This window comes from Aristolochia californica, unplaced genomic scaffold (assembly GCF_029961685.1).
Source record: "Aristolochia californica isolate CCGP_79_NKW_82.1479 unplaced genomic scaffold, dmAriCali1.0.hap1 SCAF_5, whole genome shotgun sequence".
In the NCBI taxonomy this organism is placed as follows: domain Eukaryota; kingdom Viridiplantae; phylum Streptophyta; class Magnoliopsida; order Piperales; family Aristolochiaceae; genus Aristolochia; species Aristolochia californica.
This window is the reverse complement of record NW_027182214.1, coordinates 45,298,488-45,318,108: the sequence shown is the minus strand read 5'-3', so window position 1 is coordinate 45,318,108 and position 19,621 is coordinate 45,298,488. Positions and strand designations below refer to the sequence as shown.

The 19,621-nt window shown below is 38.1% G+C and overlaps 3 protein-coding genes and 1 long non-coding RNA gene across 6 annotated transcripts; 3 read left to right on the top strand and 1 right to left on the bottom strand.

Annotated features, from left to right (window-relative positions):
• The first annotated feature begins 1,384 nt into the window (after positions 1–1,384).
• LOC137966615 (uncharacterized) lies at positions 1,385–4,856 on the top strand. 2 transcript variants are annotated; one of them, XM_068813294.1, is made up of 9 exons: positions 1,385–1,548; positions 1,799–1,873; positions 2,043–2,194; positions 2,667–2,858; positions 2,989–3,070; positions 3,164–3,303; positions 3,503–3,584; positions 3,892–3,959; positions 4,266–4,856. In XM_068813294.1, the coding sequence occupies exons 4-9, from the start codon at positions 2,700–2,702 to the stop codon at positions 4,287–4,289; spliced, it is 555 nt and encodes a 184-aa protein (XP_068669395.1). In that variant the 5' UTR covers positions 1,385–1,548; positions 1,799–1,873; positions 2,043–2,194; positions 2,667–2,699; the 3' UTR covers positions 4,290–4,856. The 2 variants fall into 2 exon arrangements, with proteins under 2 accessions (XP_068669395.1, XP_068669394.1); XM_068813293.1 differs by lacking the exon at positions 4,266–4,856 and having other exon boundaries at positions 3,892–4,100.
• Positions 4,857–4,967: 111 nt separating this feature from the next.
• On the top strand, positions 4,968–7,825 carry LOC137966561 (uncharacterized). Of its 2 annotated transcripts, XR_011116216.1 has the most exons (4): positions 4,968–5,275; positions 5,631–5,676; positions 6,862–7,105; positions 7,352–7,825. It is a non-coding gene; the product is annotated as an uncharacterized lncRNA (long non-coding RNA). The 2 variants fall into 2 exon arrangements; XR_011116217.1 differs by lacking the exon at positions 5,631–5,676.
• Positions 7,826–8,466: 641 nt separating this feature from the next.
• On the top strand, positions 8,467–14,748 carry LOC137965942 (cytochrome c-type biogenesis ccda-like chloroplastic protein 2). The gene is made up of 12 exons (XM_068812348.1): positions 8,467–8,645; positions 9,360–9,503; positions 9,859–9,914; positions 10,119–10,249; positions 10,339–10,424; positions 10,831–10,862; positions 11,235–11,396; positions 12,248–12,320; positions 12,404–12,504; positions 12,995–13,087; positions 13,174–13,220; positions 14,459–14,748. Exons 1-12 carry the CDS (start codon positions 8,567–8,569, stop codon positions 14,532–14,534), a joined length of 1,080 nt encoding a protein of 359 aa, XP_068668449.1. The 5' UTR covers positions 8,467–8,566; the 3' UTR covers positions 14,535–14,748.
• Positions 14,749–15,904: 1,156 nt separating this feature from the next.
• On the bottom strand, positions 15,905–17,598 carry LOC137966135 (uncharacterized). Its single transcript, XM_068812655.1, has 2 exons — positions 16,959–17,598; positions 15,905–16,562 (listed from the first exon to the last, which is right to left on the bottom strand). The coding sequence occupies exons 1-2, from the start codon at positions 17,485–17,487 to the stop codon at positions 16,177–16,179; spliced, it is 915 nt and encodes a 304-aa protein (XP_068668756.1). The 5' UTR covers positions 17,488–17,598; the 3' UTR covers positions 15,905–16,176.
• Positions 17,599–19,621: the final 2,023 nt, after the last annotated feature.

Here is a 19,621-nt window from a genome sequence, read left to right as displayed (position 1 = left end):
TTGGACTTTCATTAACTTCCTAACATTAATTTTTCTTGCTGAAAAAATTAAGTTTGCAACATTAATTTATGAGGCTGTCAAATGACAAATTTTTAATTGGTAATTTTTTTATAATTTTTATTTGTTAAAATAATAAATCATTAACATCAAGGTTACCCGACCTAATACAGGGTCTCGTCTTAATGAATCAAATTCGAGATGTGTTACTACGATTAACTTCATTATTTACTAACTTGTAATTTTATCTCAATTTTGGCATTTCACATGGTTAATCACAATGAGGTGTTATTTTTTAATTTATTTAAGGATTTTAATTAGTTGATCCATTGATGATAGGGGATATAGTAAAGGGTATTTAATATTTGATTTTATCTAATTGCTCTTAGTACAAGGGTGAAATGGTAATCCTACCAGTTAGATTGATTAATTACAATTATTTGGTATCAAAGTGATAGATGACTTGATTTTACTTGAAATTGATTGGATTAAAGATAAGGCCATTTTATCTAATCGGTTATTGTTAATTGTTTTATATAACTTCTAATAATGTCTATAACAATTATTTATTAAACGATTTTTTGCCCCATTAATCTACCTATAAATTAGGTATAAAAAAACTTGAGAAATGAGTATCGATAAAGGATAAAAAATATACCCAAAAAATACAATATTTGTCTCTTTTATAATTTTTTAAATTATTCAAGTAAGTAAAAGCAGTTTATTGGGGTCACCAAAAATTATGTGAGGGGGACATTTAGGTTAGTTAAGCGGGTATGATATGTCACACAAGTCAATCTTGGAATAATATATAGGTAGTGGGGGATCAAATAAAGGTATGTTTCAAACCCCTATAAAATAAAAGAAAATAAAATAAGAATTGGATCATTATTATTTTAAAAATAGTTAGTAAAAATACGAGAATGATAAAATTATCATTTCTACAAACTATTTTTGAGAATAATAATAGTTAATTTTATATTTTTTTCTTTTCCATGGAGTTCCAAACAGGTGGAACCTGGTTCAATGGCTTTGGTCTGGTATGAGTTTTATAATAATTTATATAATAGAAGTATTAAAATATTATTACAAAGTATTTAGAAAAATGTCGTGAAATTATGTTTATCTAGAAAACATTTTATTCAAATAAATAAAATTAATTACTACTAGATTTAAAATTTTGAATATATTAATTATATATGAAAATAACTTTTACCCATTTTCAATCAGATAAAATTACCCGAATATCTAATAACTGATTTTTTTTCCGTTTTCATTCCATATAAATACAAATTAGGCGGATAAACGGACACATGTGTTTATTAGTTGAACTCGATTATTTTAGTTTGGGTCTCCAATTCCGCCTGCCGGGTCTTTCACTGTTCTTGGTAGCGCGAAATCCACGCACGCGGAGGTTGGACAAGCTCTTCTCCGACGCACTAGCGGCGAGGTTAGATCCTGGAAGAAAAATCAACGTCTCCGCCACCTTCAATCGTCGGTCAAAATCTATTACCCAAAAAATTGTCCACAAAAATTGCATCAGGATTTCAGGTATTCGTAAATCGTAACCGCACAGTTTTTCTTTCGTCGTAGAAGATAGATCGCACTCCAGAACGAGACAGGACATAGCGCCTACAGAAGAACTAAACATTTGCTTTGTTAAAGTCGAAATTTTCTCCTTCCTAGTTCGTTAAACTGAATTGTACTCGGTTCGCCTGTACTGATCTCCTTTTTTCGCATTAGTCGTTAAAGTTCGAAACTTTACGTTCTTCGTTGACAGCGACAAATTATTTGTATTCAGGTGAGTCGCGTGATTCTTTCTACTGAAACGAAGATGGAAGATGCTGTTGCGAAGAGACTGAGCATGCAAAATGAGGTTAGAATCTCTTATAGTTTTCTGTCCATTTCGTATTACATGAGAGGGTAAATAAGGATTGTCGATTCTGTATCATTGTATGTAATGTAGTGCATTCATTTCATAATTCTATCTTCTCAGTTGGACCGAGAAGTTCCTAATCGATTGATTTGGAATTTTTGTTCTTTAGCTTTTCAGTTGGTTAGAGGATTTCTCAGAACATCTGCAAAAGAGAGCCGATGATGCCACGGAAGAAGTGCACCGGCTAGTGGACCAGACTGGCGTTGCTGAGCAACATCTCAAAAACACTTTTAATTCTTTCCGCTGTCTTTCATATCACCGGTTCGTTCAAAATGCAAGTAGTAACTTCTCTGTTTCTAATTGCAAATTCATTTTAAACTATGTATTTTTGAGGAAAGAGCCTTGTTAAGAATCTGTCTTATTACTCTCACCTCACAAAAATATGGAAGTAAGGAATGTTTTGATCCTCTCCCTTAATCTGAATGTATTTTGTTTCTGAGACTTTGTCTTCATTCATAACGAAGGAAACAATTTTTTCACGGGAAAAGTGACATGTGCCTAGTGAATTTTCTTACAGTTATTTCTTCCTTTTGTGTGTTGTCTATCTACTTATAAATAGTAAAAAAGTTATTTGCATTTTCTTCTCTCCCTTAATTTTTTCCAAAAATTGCCATATTTTTGGGGAGCCTTCAAAATGTGGGTCGTAGTTAGACTGCTATTCAGCTGATGTCAATGGTTAGGACACTTCAGTGGACATTTTTCATCCGAGGAAGTTTACATTATCTTAATGTAGAAAATATCTGAAGAAGATGGACTGACATTTCATATGGAGGAAGAAGGTAGGAATTCTGCAGCGGCCGTTCCGGCTCAGAGCTATGAAGAGGATATTTTGCCACGATATAGAGAAGCCTTATATGTTGGTTTGAATTCTTACCAGAATCATGTTCAAAGCAGAAGCAGAACTTCCTTGGGGTCTGTTTTCAAAGTATGTCTTATATGCAAATTTTTAATTTATAAACTCTGGTGCATCATAGGTGACTTGTACATGTTGAAATATAAGAACGGAACTTCTAATCTTTATCAGTGATAATTTTCCTGTGTTTGTTTATTTGAAGATTGGGTCCAGATATGGTCCACTCCCCCATATTATTGGCTCAGATGAGTATATTCATGACAACAGCTGTGGTTTAGTAACTGGTAATATCTTGTTCACTGCAATTTTTTATACATTGGATGAGTTTATTTGAGATTATGTTGTCGTCATTTGGTTATGGTGATTTATATGCACAGAAGAATCTATATCATCAGAGACTTCACATTTTGATTTCAGCCTTGCTGGAGAACCATATGATGTACGTCTAAGCGCAGCAGGTGGGTCACACACTACTGCTGCAGATTTATATGGGATGGGACATACACCAAACAAGAAGGCAAGTTAAGTTGTTGCATTTGTCCTTACTACTAGGTTGAACATAGTTCTTACCTTTGTAAAAGAAAACTGCTTTATGAATCTCTGTATTAAAATTCATGGATGTTTGTTATGATTTAGTGTAACACATTTTAAGGTGGCTATAAGATTACTAAGAACTGTACCATTACATTTTTTTTTTGTTTTTTCTTTGTTAAAAGGGTGAAATGGAACCACTGGTATCAGCGGCTTCAGATTTCAAAGCAATGCTTGAGGCAGCACTTCTCAGCTCGTACAAATTCTGTATGCCATGCTCCTCTTTCTTTCTTTTCTCATTTCATTGTTGCTTTATAATTTATATATTTTATACTGAAGAGCCCTAAAAGCTAGAAGAGCTGGGAATGAAGGTATTTGTGTTTGCCTTGTGAAAGAAACCAGTTTCCAAATGTCATCAAGCCATTTTAGTTGTTGAACCAATTCATTTCTTCTTGGTCATTGTCTCCTACTTCTTCTTCTTCTTCTTTACTCTTTCTGATTCCTATATCTGAATGTGTGAAAAATATCTCTATTTGTAGATTTATGGTTCTTATGTCACCATTTCTCTTGGCAGATGATGAGGATAGCACAACACCACCTGATCTTATGAGTCACAATTCCACGAATCTGCATGCTGAGCTGGTTGGTTTATTAGATTTTCAGAATGTTTCTTATGTATGAGGCAATAATAGAGTTTTTTTCTTTTGTGGTGACACCTTTTTAAACAAAAACTACCATTATGCCTTAAGTCTTCTTTCCCCTTCATCAGGTTCATTGTGTTTTCTTGTGTTGGCAAACAGCTGTATGATCTTTCTTCTCATAAATGGGATCTTTTATGCTAGTTAGCCCTATTATATACATCAGCAGAGATCCAAGATCAGTTTCCCAGTGTGTAAAGATTAAAATTATAATGAGGTCATGACTTTTTACTAGCATTTTCTTTTGCAGGATCATGGAACCTCTATGGAATAAAAAACTCTAACAGATGCAAGATCTGTTAGCTCAACGGCAATTGACGATACCATCCTGCCGGTTGCTGCAGGAAGTCTTACTACTCTGCGAGATTTTGCTGTTAATTTAAACAAGCCCCATCCTACTTCGGTCTCAGAGTTCTATTTTGAAGATAGTGAAGACTCGCTTCCATCTCATCCAAATCATCCTGTTTATAACTTTACGTCCCTTTCCTCCAGTCGTGATGGGGAAAAGATTGCTATTGATGCGGAGCCATCAGGAAGCATCTCAGCTATGTCCATCCAAGACGATGAAGTTATCCGACCCCACGACAAACAAATCATGCAAGCCCCGTCTCAAGCTGGTAGTGCTTTGGAAAAATGTGTCGGTGCCCAAGACTCCCATTCTCCCTTTCTGGGAAGTTCTGAAACAGAACAATTCACCCTTACTGATGAGGGCTCTTCATCAAAGATCGATAATTAATTGGTTCGCTCCATTCATTTATATTAAATTCAGTGAACTCTTCCAAAAGTTCCCTGTGCATGTAATTCCTGACGTAAATTTATTCTGCCCATTATCACCCGTAGTCTGAGGGAGTTTATCAGTTTATGCAGGACCTCAAATCTGCTAACAGATATTTTTTATACGATAATCATCGATTTTATTATTATAATATTACATTTTTAAACCTTTTCAGTTATGGAGAAAAAGGGAGCAACGGCAGAAGGCTTGCTTCCCTTCTTTCTAGAAAGCTCGAACGTAAAGAGTAACTGTGGTCTACTTGTCCCGTCCAATTGTAGCCATTCCCATTCTTTATTGAGCCTTTTGGCGGGTGCCAGACCGTCGACGATTTTACACTTTGTTCATCAAAAAGCGGTAGCATCGAAGAGTGTCTCCGAATTTTGGGCTCCGCCCTCGTGCATCTTCCTGTCCTCCCGTCCATTGCGCCGATTAACCGAAGGCAGCAGGAAGATTTTTTTTTGAAATTTTGGAAAGAGGACGAGTATGTGAGTTTTCCTTCTTTTCCGTTTCTCTCTCTCTCATTCATCTCACTGGAATCTCTTTCTATAGCGTTGTTCTGTACTTCTGGTGTGTTCATGTCATCATTCTGGTTGTTTTCCTTGCCCTTTTCTCCTTTTTTGCCGTCCTTTTGGTAAAAATTGATAAAGCTGTGGGACTATGTTTGGTTTTGCTGGAAATTGTTTGATTGAGCCTGTTATATTTATAAATATATATCATATTTTACCTGAAGTAATGAAGGAAGTATTTTCCAAATCTCATCTTCTTGTGATAGTACTTGAGATCCTTTCGCAACAAAGATTCGACAGCCTCATCAAGTATTATTTTTTATTTGGTTGGCAGACTGGCAGACTGGCAGACTGTTATCTGGTGAATTCAGCTTAATCAAGTAGGTTGCACACTGAGGTTTATTGTTACTCTATTGATTACTGCCATGACTTGTAGCAGAAAGTTAGAAACTAAGCAGAAGGATATTGTTTAGGCAACAACAAAATGTTGGATTTGTTCCTCGGTTCAACAGATTATTGTCATTGTCCACTGCATTTGTTTTCCTTGTCGAACTTTTCATTAGTAAATGAGAAGAAGCGTTCTTTTGTCAGATGAATGAAGAATCCTTACCACCTTTTCGAAGAATCATGTATGTGGTCATCAGGGACAAGTTGTTGTTCTTCAATATCAATGACTACAATTCTTTTAACAGCTACACATGCGGAGAAACTTGTTCATCTGGTTTCTGGGAACTACTTAAACTAATAAGAGAGGAATTTCCACCTGTTCTTTTTGCCTCTAAATGGGAAATAAGTTCTGTACTTTCCTCCGTCTAGAATGATTTCATCCTATTTACATATGGATTTATCTGAAAACTGATAGAGTCTTCCTTGATGTTCTAGATGCAGATTTGCTATTCACTCTCCATCTAAATTCACTCCTGCTCTCATTATTAATCTCAATTGTTTTGAAAGGCTTCTGCTTTAGTATGCTAGCAAAAATTTGATCATACACCTTTATCAAGCACACTTCCTTTTCTGGAGGCTTGACATGTCTCTGGGTTCAAAGCCTTTCATTGCTTATACATTTGCTTGTTTATATATTGTTGTTGACAAATCTTTGTAACACAGTAGTTGACCAGTTGACTGTTTGTGATCTTGAGCTTACATTTTTAGTTGCATCTGTTGAACATTTTTGTGACTAAAGTTATAGTTGACTGTCATAATTTGTATAAACAAAGCTGATCAACCAGTGCAGTCTTTTTGGAGGCTTCACTTTTGCGTATTTTTATAAAGGTTTCCTGTGTTTCTGATGTCATGTTGATAAAGTGGGTCTCTGTGAACCAGGGTTGACACCTTTCGCTTCCACTCTTTCATTTTGATTTTCAGTTTTAGAATTATACTGCTTTTGTGTCATCTTACTTTGTGTTTTTGTCTTTCATTTCCGTCACTAGTCTCATATGTCAGCAAATGTAACTTGCATGCTTGTCTTCTTTAAGGATAAAATATGGGTGGCTTTACCTAAATCTCGTTATTTCTTTTTCCTTGATTAATTAATAACAAGTTATGTCTCTGCTGAATGTTAGTGTAGGATTTTCAAAAGTGGATGCTATGGATCATCTGAAGGATACTAATGTCCTTCATATGACCAATAAGAGTACGGAAAGTGCTCAGCGAACGGGAGTGTGGAAGCAAATAGGGTGTGAAGAGAAGAGGCAAGCGGCAGTACATGCAGAATTAGAGAGGGTGAATCAGTTCCCTTCTAACAGCAGCTATGCAACCCATCGCATGCGAGTCCTCAACAAAATTCTGCAACTCGTGCCCCTTCAGGTGAGGAGACTATATACTCTATAATGGAACAAATTTTGCTGTACCAAGGCCATTATTTTTAAACCTTCATGTTAAATAAGTGGATTTCTATTAACAATTTTTTTGAAGCGATATTTCTATTAGTTATCTCAGTGGATTGCCTTTTGTTACTAGCGTTAAGATGCTGCTTTAATGTTTTTGGCAGTACTGTGAACTAATTTACAAAATTTGTTGCATTCTCGGCTTTTTCTCTCCTGCTTCTGGCAGAGGACTTGCTCCCAGGATGAAGAACTGGAGCTGCTTTTTGCGGGGCTATCTCTGTGAGAAGTAGATCATACGGTGTGGTATCTTAAGTTGAAGTTTACCATTGTATATGATTTACCATTTACAGGAAAGAAGCCCGCTTGATAACAGAAAATTCCTTGATGGTCGAATTTTATTTCTCTATGGCCCTGTTGGTTGGAGAAGAAAGGAGGAGAAAGGAAAAAACATAAGATTTGCAAACTGAAACAATGATATTTTTCGAGAAGTCAAAAAACGTTTTTAGTTTCTTTTGTTCTACTTGAACCGAACAGGTGAACAATCCACAAGAACTACATCCATTACCTACCATTATGGACATTTGTAAAGCTCCTAATAAATTTTGTTTACCTGTGTTATGTTCTCGTCTTAGAATAACTGTGCAAGAATAATACTTTGCAAGATGATGAATAAGGCTTCTGTGTGACTTCTATGTACTAATTACCTTTTGTAAACTGGGACTATGTACACTGTTAAGCAATTGGGTTTTCAAGAATATTGAGTTGCAGCATCTCTAGATAGGACTCTGGTTATAGCAGGTGAAACTGTGTTTCAGCAGCTTCAAACTAAACGCCAGGACAAGATGGTTAGAGAAAATATATACAAAAATCGAAACACAGTAGATACTTCTATCTGCTCGCGTTCATGTATGATACACCTGATTTACAGTCCAGTATGCATCGGTTTCATATACAAAAAACTATAAATATTTCCCAAAGATGAGAGGAATCAAACTGATAATTTTTATTAATATTAAAAAATAAATCAGCGAATAAGTGATAGAAAGCTCTATTTTTTATTTTTTTTTAGTGTAATGGGAAATTTAATTTCATATTTTTTTAAATATTTCCCAAAGATAAGAGGAATCAAACCAAAAAAATTTCTTCTAAAAAATTAACATAATTGTTAAAAAAAATGAAAAATAAGAATTTTCAATCTACCGCGCTTCTTGATTGACCAGATGACCTTATGGGCGTGCCAGCAGAACTCGCTTAAAAATTTTAGGAGGGCTCCACGCCTCCTTATTTTGTTTCCGGGACAACTATGAAAGATGAATTATCTCCTTCGTTTTCCAACTAAAAACAAAAAAATGAAAAAATCTCCATCCTATTAGAGATACTCGGAGAGCGCTGAAGAAGAAAAACTCGCCCACGCCTTCCTCTCCCGACACTGAGACTAGAGATGTCGTTTGTTTGGAGTCGGCTGGGCAGCGTCTTCATTCCTCCTAGAATTCCCGTCTGTAGAGACAGAACTCGTTCTGGTAATATTGGAAATTTCACTCCTCATCTTCTTCTTTAATTTCTGATGTTGCGCACCTATTCCTTTTCTTGTTCAACTGATTTAAATATATGATTCGTGACATCAGTCTGCGCGTCAAAATTTGAGCTTAGTTTGAATCTGATGACGTTAACTTGTTTTTGAAATTTTATTTACTTTATTCTTAGTGAAAACCAAAGCAGAGGTTCAGAAATCACGTTTTTTTTTTTCCAAATTAAGATCAGCCTATGTGATGTGCTGCGATGGAGAATTTACCACCGAGTCCTTGTGTTATGGTGGTTGTTTCATATCGGAGCATTTCGGACTTTCAGTCTATGCTGGTTTCCACGAGTTCAGGAATTATTTCTCATCTTTCTTATAGGAGGCGCGGCTAAATTTATATTTGAGTTTGAACTTAAGTTTCTGTTAGCTGATGAGCTTTTATTATGACCTTGGTTTGAATCGACGCTAGGTGTCAGAAATTGGTACATTTAGTATCATCCAGTTGGAGAAGTAGGAGTTTCTTCTTCTCCTAAGAATAATTCTAATTCCTTGCCTTTGCAAGAATAAACGGGCAAAAGCTCTTTTTCTGTGTCATTTGTTGTGCCTGTACTATTTGATTCATACATGCAAGCATAAAACTAAACAGTTAAAGAAGATGTTGTCTCACTTTGCTTCTCTTGTACATTTTTTTTTTTTTTTTTGTACTTTTAATCAGAAATTAAGCTCCAAATTCCTGGAAAGTTATCTGAAAGATCTTTGCTACCAAGTAATCTGACGTCTGGTGAAGATGTTCTTACATTGCCTGACAGTACTAGAAGAATTGGTTCTCATCTTATCAAGTTAGCTTGCACCATATCAGGTACGTGGCTTCTCCACAAGTATGTAATGTAACAATTAATATTTATTATAGGAGAGAGTTTTCTTTTGGTCATCAGTGAAGCTCTGATGTATTGTCATGGTTGATTGGGAATCTGAACATTACTAGAAGTATAAAATGTACCTTTAACATATGGAATCTTTCTTGCTTACTTGACAGGGGAACTGTTGTGTTCTTCATTCTTTACTTTTCATTTCAACGCATGTGCACTTCAAATTCCAGAACATTCATTCTGGTCAAAGAAGAAAGAAACAATTTACTATGGTTTTGTTGTTCCAGCAATGTCTTTTAATATCTTGAAGCTATGGTAAATTTATTTTGCTATTCCTGTTGTTAGTGGCAAGTTTGGTTCCAACAGATGCTGTAAAGGCCTTCCCTTTGGAAAAAGTCATGGTGAGTGCTGAGTGCTTCTTCTTTTTGTACTGCCAGTTCCACCTGATTTCTGTGTGCTTGAACTTCATAAATCTTTCTTCAATCTCAAGGCTTTAAAAAATTTTCTTTTTTACTTCTGATCACAGCATCATCATTCCACACAGAAATTGTGCTTTGTTTAAAAATATGAGGAGTGACAATTTTTTTTTTTTTTTTTCAAGACAGGACGGAGTAGTGTCTGCTCCTATTTTGGCTGACATAAACCTTGGGGAGTGGTTTGGTGGCTTTTTATATTCAGCTGGGCAACAGGCCAATGAAGCTGTCCAGGACCAATTATCTGCTCTCAGCTTCTCTAGGTTCATTTTCCATGCTTAATCTCACAATCAATGAGACTAGTAGGTGAATTTTGTCCTTATTAACTATGATGGTTTTTCCTACTCTGCAGCTTAGCAGTTATTTTTGGTGCGGGACTTGTGACAAGTCTTTCCCCCTGTACTCTAAGTGTTTTACCACTTACCCTTGGATACATTGGTATGTTTATGTTCCTTTATGTTATGATTGGAAAAGATATAGTAGCATACCATGGTCAATGAAGAGACACTGAATTGGTGGTGTTGGGATCACCAACTACTGTGATATACATACCAATAGGTTACGAATTGTGGGTAACAAAAGTTGCCTAATTGTTCTTCAGTAATAAGGATCAATCGTGAAAGATACTCTTGTTCCGTTCAGAAGAATTTTTAAATGTATCCTTTCCATGAAAGAACCTTTCAAATGATGGTTCTGGATAGCATGCATGGTAGGCTGCATAAATGCACTGCATAATTCAGTAATGCCAGTAAATTAGGTTCATGTTTACACTACAGTGGCATTTGCTTAATATTTGCATTTTTTTGGCATGGGAAGCTGATAACTTTTGTTGGATATAACTCAGGGGCTTTTGGCTCTGGAAAAAGCCGAGCTGAGGTAAAAATTCTTACCAGGTACATTTTTGATATTAGAGTTCCTCACCTTGTTATTATTGTACAAAAGCGTCAGGATATTAGTTTTAAAATGCCAAAGTTGTGTCTGAGGTCAGGCTACTTGGTTTGCCTGTTTTTCTTTGTATACCTCAATGTCTAGAATTGTCTATTTTTTACTTAATGGACAGGGCCAACTATTTTGAAGTTGGCTTCTTGATTATGCTTCCATGAAGAAAAAAAAATTCATTTCCTTTTTCTTTCCCTTGGAACAGATTAAACAGAAAAGGAACAAGTTTAGTTTCAGCTTTCTTTTCTTGAACACTTCCTGTTGGATTTGTTTTAACCATTTTATATTTTTTTATTTTATTTTATTCAGATAATTGGGAATTCATTTGCGTTCTCGCTGGGACTTGCAACAACACTTGCACTCCTTGGAATAGCTGCATCTTTTGCCGGGAAGGCTTATGGACAAATTGGGCAGGGCCTTCCACTGGCTGCTTCTGGCATAGCGGTTCTTATGGGTTTGAACCTTTTAGAGGTAGTAATACCTTTTAGGATATTTCTAATGTATTAAGAGAAAATTTCTGTAGTATCTTATTTCTATTCATTTTTTCAATAGCTTTAGTAAGCTATCTGTAGCATATTAGAGAATTATTTATGACTGTTAAGTGATTACAAAATGCCTAAAGAACCTAATAAATTGTGAGGGCCCATGACTAAATCTTGGTTTTATGGACTGTCATGAGCATGCTTGGATTTTGTTTTCTTTACTGTTTTCTTTTGCCTCTATTCCTCCACTAGTTTCTCTCTTCTTTTCTGCCACATTAGTGAGCAAACCCCTGAAATGATCCATACAAGTGTGAGAGAGCCAATGTTTTACATGGACCTGGAGGTAATGAATAAGTATCCAGTTCAGAGAATACCCAGAAGAATAATGTTGAAATCCAGCAAGCAAAAGCTTCTAATGTACCCTTTTGATATCAGATATTGATTGCCTGATTACAACCAAAATGTAATATTAGAACCATGGGCTCTATAATCCCTGAATCCACCATCCTGATCTGTACTTATCACACTTGTTCATGCTCACCCATGTCAGTATTCTGTTCTTGTGAGTGTTCTTGTTTTTTTTCTTCTTGTCAATCGCTTGGAAGACCCCCCTAGTTGAAAGTATTAGCCACTTTTGTCTTTCAATAGAAAAAGTAGAGTGTATATGAGACAGTATTGTTATCCTTTTGTTTATAACATTTGTTTACATCAGTTATGATCAACATCCTAACATTTATTTTGAAACTTGATCTCATTCTAAGAAGGTTATGTATGTTTGGCTCTCAAACTGAGAATATCACATGCAATGCTCTGTTGCTCACACTGTGTCTCTTTTTACAGGTAATTGAATTACAACTTCCCTCTTTTTTTGATAACTTTGACCCCCGCAGTGCTGCTGCTAGCTTTCCTTCAAGTAACTCTCTTTTCCTTTGTCAGAAAGTCCTTTACATTCATTTGATCCATATGTTGATATTGAGCCAATTTGTTGGTTTTCAGGTGTACAGTCTTATTTGGCTGGTCTCACGTTTGCCTTAGCTGCATCACCTTGCAGTACACCAGTACTTGCTACTCTGCTGGGATATGTGGCTGCATCAAAGGTATTCATGTCTTTTAACCTTTTGGGAAGTTGGGAACCATTGCAAGTACATAATGTGTTTCAAAGATATTAAATTTATACTGATGAGAAAATAAAATTTGTGACTAGATGGCAAACATCTTGCTTTTATTATAAACGTTTGACCTAGATGAGAAAATAAAACGTGTGAGTTAGTAGTAGTATTGTTGTTATTATTATTATTTATTTATTTGAATTTTGTTGTTAGCTTTCAGTTGGCACCATAAAAAAATTATAAAATCTATTGATAGACTAAGGGAGCCTAGATGTTCACTGTTGGGGCACATTTCTGCAGTATATTGCTGGCAGACTCTGTACTCAACTCCATGAAGGAGCCAATAGAAAATAACTATGCACATATTGAAACTTATGAAGAGCTAGAAGCACGACGTTAATGGAAAGTTATTTATACTCAGTATATAGGTTGATCATCTTTATCTGTAACTCAGTACTGAGCACACTCGATGTAACAGGATCCAGTTGTGGGAGGCAGCTTGCTTTTAACATATACAACTGGCTACATTGCCCCTCTTCTACTTGCTGCATCTTTTGCTGGTGCATTACAGGTATGGCCTTGATTTGAGAGATTTTTTTCCTTGATAGTAGACTCTTTTGCTCATAATTAAATTGTTTTCAATTTTATGATGTGCAGAGCTTGCTTTCTTTCCGCAAGTTCTCAGCCTGGATAAATCCAATAAGGTAGAATTTCTTTCCAGAACTATTGTAGTTCATTTTTCTATTCAAGTTTTCAGTTTATCCATGTATTTAAGCTCAAAGAATTGATTATTTTACTGCTTTTTGTAAAATTGCATTGCCTTTCCTAGCTTATCTAGAAAGCCAAAAGCAAGATGTATAAGAAAAGCTTGGAAGATCAAACAAAGTGAGGTGGCCAAGAAAAGAAGGGCATGTCAGCATTAGCAACCAAATCACTTCCTTTGCGCAGGAACAGATTAAAATGTACTATTTTTGTGTGCTTGAGCTGGTTTTGGAAAATACAGGGGTGGGCTTCACAGGAAATCCATCATACCTGCCCCACTAAATGTGGGGATGGAATTACTATTTAACCTTGTAGGGTGGGGATAGGGTGAAATCCAAAACCCCTCACTGATTTAGGGTGGGGCGAATATCTCTAAGTTTATTTATATTTTAAAATTTATGTGACTTTATTTTTAAACAACTATACGAGGAAACATAGGGTTAAGATTGAAAATCAAGTAAGGTGTGGTGGGGACAGGATTGAGAGGTGGGCCGAATGGCAGGGATGAGGTTGAGAAGGCCCCAGTCCAGTAGCAGGGAGGGGTGAGGACAGGGTTATGGAGTTGGATTCCTTAAAACCACCCCTGTGCCCACCCCGCTACTAAATACAATCTTTAGGTTGTTGAACAAGATCAACTGGCTCATGGTCCAAAATATAAAATGATTGTCAAAAAATGGTTGAGTTTTATTATAGGTCACTAAACTGCACTCTGTGATTTTGGGCTTCGTCAGGTCACTAAGATTTGTCTGGACTGCTTAAACTATTCTTGAAGCTACTAAATTGCTCTTCGTCCTCCAGTTATCTTGGTTTATTTGTTTCTCTGCTTGATGATTGTTTTGCAGTGGGTTGAGTTTTATCATAGGTCACTAAACTGCACTCTGTGATTTTGGGCTTCGTCAGGTCACTAAGATTTGTCTGGACTGCTTAAACTATTCTTGAAGCTACTAAATTGCTCTTCGTCCTCCAGTTATCTTGGTTTATTTGTTTCTCTGCTTGATGATTGTTTTGCTGTGGGTTGAGTTTTATTATAGGTCACTAATCTGCACTCTGTGATTTTGGGCTTCGTCAGGTCACTAAGATTTGTCTGGACTGCTTAAACTATTCTTGAAGCTACTAAATTGCTCTTCGTCCTCCAGTTATCTGGGTTTATTTGTTTCTCTGCTTGATGATTGTTTTGCAGTGGCGCGCTTCTTCTGGGTGGGGGAGTATATACTCTGCTGGATCGGTTGTTTCCTGCAACAACAATGGCAATGTAACCATGGAACAGCCTTTAAAAATTTAACAGGTGCAAGTCTTGTGAATTGCTGAACGACATCTAGCCTCTGTCCTCTATTTGATAGTGGAAGAATCTCAAGTAGCTGCTATCTAATGGTCAACTTGCAGTGAATTGATTATGGACATGTTTTGTCTGTATTGGATGTAAGATTCCTCATATAACAATAAGTAATTTTGCCCGAGTTTCTTTACACAGATCACTCTTTGCTCCTCTAACCACTATTGACATGCATGCACTCTAGGCTGCAAGCGGCCCTTACGTTTGGAGATGGAACAATGGAAACGTATCCACCGGTTCCGCCGTTTATTAAGGATCTCCTCTGAAATGCATTTGAAATTCCTAACCGAGAACCCCCATATGGTTCTTACAAAGGGAAACTCATGTTTCTTCGTTCTTGTGAAAACTTGCATGGACTACCAAGGATAGGTTCACCGGCCAGCATACTAAGTACAGATTTAGATATTTTTATGCAAGTAGGAAACTGTTGTTTCAAAGAAAGTCGAATAAACTAGATTGCAGCTATAAAAATAATACTGTTTAAGATATAAGGTCCAAAATATCAACTGACTTCACTGGGTCAACTCTTAAATGTATACACAAGCCCACCACTGGAAGCTATTTTCAAGTGTTAAATATTCAGATGTGGGAGGTGTTCACAAGATTCTACACTCGTCACATGCCATGGAGAATGGTGAGAGAGGGAGAGGGAGAGAATAACCCACCCGAGCTTGTGGCCGACCATTAAATTTGGCAATGTCACATACGTCTTCTAGAGAGAAGACAAGATTTGCTGGTAAGACTCTCAACATGACGCGAGAAAGCTTTGTTTTGTTTTGTTTTTTCCCTGAGGAAATTGAGGCAACTTTCTGTCACGATGATGGTTACAGATAGCTACTATTCACCAACGATTACTAACGTTTATCTTTTTCTTTTCGTTTTTTTTCACTTTTATCAGGGTAAGAATCAGAAAACGACGTTTCTCTTTAACAGAATTGTTCGTCAAAGATTGAGGGAAGGACGGTGGTCTTAATTTTACTACACTCTTCAGTCTCGCCCCAACAGAGTCCAAGCTGCCAGATTTGTGAGGTAGTGAAGATCATCTTCGTTACTTGCCTTGAACAGAGAGCAGTCGGTGATCCTGGTTTTGACTGATTTGGGCTGAAAGATAAACATGGAGACCATAGGTTCGCCGCACAGAACAAGAAGAAAATTTCATGGAAGGTTTTCGCGTCTGTGGCTCCAATGGTCAGAGAGAACAATTCTGACGTGTGGGTTTCTGAGAGCTTGGGGGTCTCGAAACTTCATACGTGTGCCTTGGATAGAATTCAGATTTTGAGCCGTGTTTTGTTCTCATTCAGAGTACCCTTTTGATATATGAAACGAATTAAAGAAACCATGCATAATTGACATATTTTCAGAAGAAACATTGATGTAAATATTGATCTCTGTACTTCACAAACCACAAAAAACTATAGCCCAAACCAGTAATTCAAGCAGACCCTATTGAGTTTCACCTTAAAATCTGAAGAAAAATCTAAACTATTTTTCTCCAGATTTCATTTCAGAAATGGAGAGGCAGAAGGGGAAGAGAGAGAGAGAGAGAGAGGTCCTCTAATGGGTACCTAGGAGCTACCACGGTTAACCATTTCCATGTAATGCTTGAACGACTCTTGCCTCTGCAGTCTCATCTCCTCGTTGAACTTCTTGATGAAAGCTTCGACCCGGCGGTTCAGATCATCCTGACTCAGCGACGGCTCTTTCCGGAGCTTCCCGGAACCCGGGGAGGGCGAGGGAGACGGAGCCCCCGTCCGCTCCTTGAACGTCTCTGATTTCTTCATCGGCGTCGATGTTTCCGTCGCATCCGTTCTCGCCCGGCCGTTCGATTCGAAGGTGTCGGATTTCTTCAGGTGGCGAGTAAGCGGCATCGGCCGCCCTTCAGTGATCGTCTTCCACGTGCTTTCCAGCGTCTCGTGTCGCTTCGGCTTCGATACTCCGAGCAGCTTACTGCCTGCACCAGATTTGGAGAATTTACAGCTGTTATTCTCACTGCAACAGAGGTGTCAACCAGAACTTCCGGTGACAGCCGGAGCTCAGGGAAGGATCCAAAATAAGGGGAAAAAATTAAAGAAAATTTTCGAAATGCGCACGATAAAATTTTATTTAGAGTTTCAGTTTCTGCTAGATGCTAGGAAACAATGAATCTTTGGCAGTTCGAGCAGAGGCAACGCCGCACCGGCAGCGTTGGAAACCGTCCGGCTAGAGAATATTAGCGTTTTGCTGACATCCTTTCAGTCAAGTTAATTACTTTTTTTTTTTTTTTTTTTTGTACCGAACAGCTAGAACTAGAAATAAAAAAGAGGTGATTTTTAAAGCCAAAAGGTTTCTGGTAAGCACTTTTCGCTACCTTCTGGGCTGGCTTTCACGTTTTTTCGGTGACCGAACCTCGCGGAAGCCGGCGGCCTCTCCGTCATCGTCAGCTGATACTCCAACGGAACCTCCATCGAATTGCCCCTTGACAACGAATAATCCGCCCTCGAGATCACAAACTCCTCTTTCTCTTCCCCCTCCTCATCTGTCTTTCCTGCCGCCACTCTAGCCTCCGGCTCTCCAAACCTCGCCGGCTCCGCAACCACATAGTCAGGCCGGATCTCAGCCTCGGCCACAGCCACGATCTTCCCCGACGGCGCCGCTTCTGCTACCTCCCCCTTCTGCTGAAACCTCGACGAAGCCGCGATGGTGATAATGATCCCATTGATAACGAAGTAAAGATACGGGGGCGTGAGCCACGAGTGAAGCAAGCCGTACAAGAGAGGCACCTCGTAAAGCAGAAAGCTCAAAATGGAGGGCAGAGAGAACTTCAAGACGAGCGCCGTGGATAGAACACCAGTCGACAGAAGCAGAGTCTTGACGGAGAAGATTGAGCCGCTCGCCATTCCTTCCACAGAGAGACAACAGGGTATACTTCAGTTTCGGCTGTTTCAGAAGGAATCTCTTAGCGTTCTACTGCAGAGAGAGAGAGAAAGAGGAGCGTAGGTAAGAGTAGTGAGCTGTGCGCGAGCGACTTCGAGATGGAGGTGACAGAAGGAGAGAGCTTTTATATAAGGAGCGGAGAATGTGTTAGAGGATCAACTGTGAGCCGTCCGATCAACAGAAACTAGTTCGGTGTTTACCATACTTCATGACTCGTGTCCATCGTCTGTATTCATGTACAGGCACGATGATTATCCCTTTGCACAAGATCATGAAGATTAAATTAAAATTTAAGGATAATTTCCTGGAAAATACCCTTTTTTAATAAAATACTAAAATACCCCTTACTGATTATAATATTACTAATTAAAAATTTCATATTATCTGGTGACTTCCGCATGAGCAATAAATGATCGCATATTCTTAATTTAATTTTATAATTTTTTATAGTATATTTTAATTTAATTTTATAAATATATTTTTAATTAGAAGATATATTATAGAGGGTATATAGGTAATTTTCATTACGTACTTTGTAGAAGCTGGGATGGGTGCACTTGAGAAAACAACTATTCTCAACGGTCAGATATTCGACCGTTAGAGGCGGAAGAGGAGGGGGGAGGCAAGGAACAAGACCCCGCACCGCATCAGCGGCGGGTCTCCCACGTGTAACAGATCTGCGCCTTTTTAGACCAAAATACGGGCGACAGTCCAGTGGCTCTTCCGTCCTTGTATCGAAGTGCTCACTTCTCAAAAATAATTACAGCTAATTAAAAAAATAAAAATATATGGCTATTTTTAGCAAGTGATCCGGGCCCACTTATCCAAGTTCGTTCGTCCCTTTTCCCTCCTTTAGGCGGCTTGTCCACTTCCCGAGGGTGGTCTGTCACGTTCCATGAAGTAGAGTGGGCTCTTGTCAAGCTATGAAGCGAAGGCCCACTAACTGGGCCCATCAGGTTGTTCCAGGTCTTGGTAGGGCTATTATAATTACGTTTATCATTTTTAAATATTAAAAGTCGAGGAGGAAAGATGGAGACGGGTTTTGACAGTTGTGAGTTCGTGGCCATGAATGCTTGGTCTAGCATCAACTTCATGATCCCTGGATTCTCAAACAAACAGACGTAAACAGCCTTATCGCAATAGCAGAGACTGGAGACCAATAACACCAACCGACACCAACCCCTCATTCGCCCCTTCGCCTCAAACGCGGTTTCTACTTTCTGGGGTGAAATTCATCAAAGAAAGGAACACTGACCAGGAAGAGGCGTGTAAGGGCACGATTGGGAGACGGGGCTTAATGGTCTTCCTTCGAGTCAATGAAGAACGACAGGGGGAGAGAGAGAAAGGGGAGCCTTATCTTCTTCATGCTGTAACCAGTAACCACGGAAATGGGTCGTCAGTTTACCGTCTCATCCCCTTGCGTCACCTCCGGCCACCGCCCTGTGGCCTTGTGGGCGACACGTTCTGGAAGAAAGTTGTCATTGGGAACACTAAACGGGGTATCTGTCTAAAGGATTCAGAATTTACATCCACCTGGTTAATCAGTTACAGATTGGACTTTGAACGTCAAACAAATGTATAGATCCTTTGAAATACACTACGTGTTGGAGTCGCGTTACAGACTCGTCGCTCAATCCCGATTCCCATGCATTTTTTTTGTTTTTTTTATATTTGGGGTGTATGAGATAGGAAGACTACTTTACTTTTAGCGTACTTTCTGAGACTTGGTTAGCCACAGTTTTTGGGCAGTTTGGACTTTGAGGTGTCAAACTGAAGAACGGAGGTAGTTGTTGAAATTGGCCAGCATGCTGCCAAGTATGGACTAGGAATCTTGCGCATATTTTCTGAGTTCTGCTTCCGATTAGATTTGAGGTGCAATTTCTTCTAGACCTTTTTTGGGCCGGTCACTTTCAGTTGGTTAAGTGTGAACATAACTCAAATCCAATGACAGACAAGAAGCTTCGGAAGATGGAGCAGAGCGGACACCCTTGGAATTTCCTGTAATGCATGCCGACTCATGGCCAATAGAAAGTTTCCGTGGTGCATAGATGAAAAGATATAATATGAAAGGGGAAAAGATACCAGAGTGCTTTGGGT

Coding starts and splice junctions, on each gene's coding strand:
- LOC137965942 (XM_068812348.1), top strand. CDS start 8,567: ATGTCGTTTGTTTGGAGTCGGCTGGGCAGCGTCTTCATTCCTCCTAGA. Junction 12,505..12,994: donor GATATGTGGCTGCATCAAAG/GTATTCATGTCT, acceptor TCGATGTAACAG/GATCCAGTTGTGGGAGGCAG. Junction 13,088..13,173: donor CTTTTGCTGGTGCATTACAG/GTATGGCCTTGA, acceptor TATGATGTGCAG/AGCTTGCTTTCTTTCCGCAA.
- LOC137966615 (XM_068813293.1), top strand. CDS start 2,700: ATGGAGGAAGAAGGTAGGAATTCTGCAGCGGCCGTTCCGGCTCAGAGC. Junction 3,071..3,163: donor CAGCTGTGGTTTAGTAACTG/GTAATATCTTGT, acceptor TTATATGCACAG/AAGAATCTATATCATCAGAG. Junction 3,585..3,891: donor TCTCAGCTCGTACAAATTCT/GTATGCCATGCT, acceptor TTCTCTTGGCAG/ATGATGAGGATAGCACAACA.
- LOC137966135 (XM_068812655.1), bottom strand. CDS start 17,487: ATGGCGAGCGGCTCAATCTTCTCCGTCAAGACTCTGCTTCTGTCGACT. Junction 16,563..16,958: donor CGTGAAAGCCAGCCCAGAAG/GTAGCGAAAAGT, acceptor AATCTGGTGCAG/GCAGTAAGCTGCTCGGAGTA.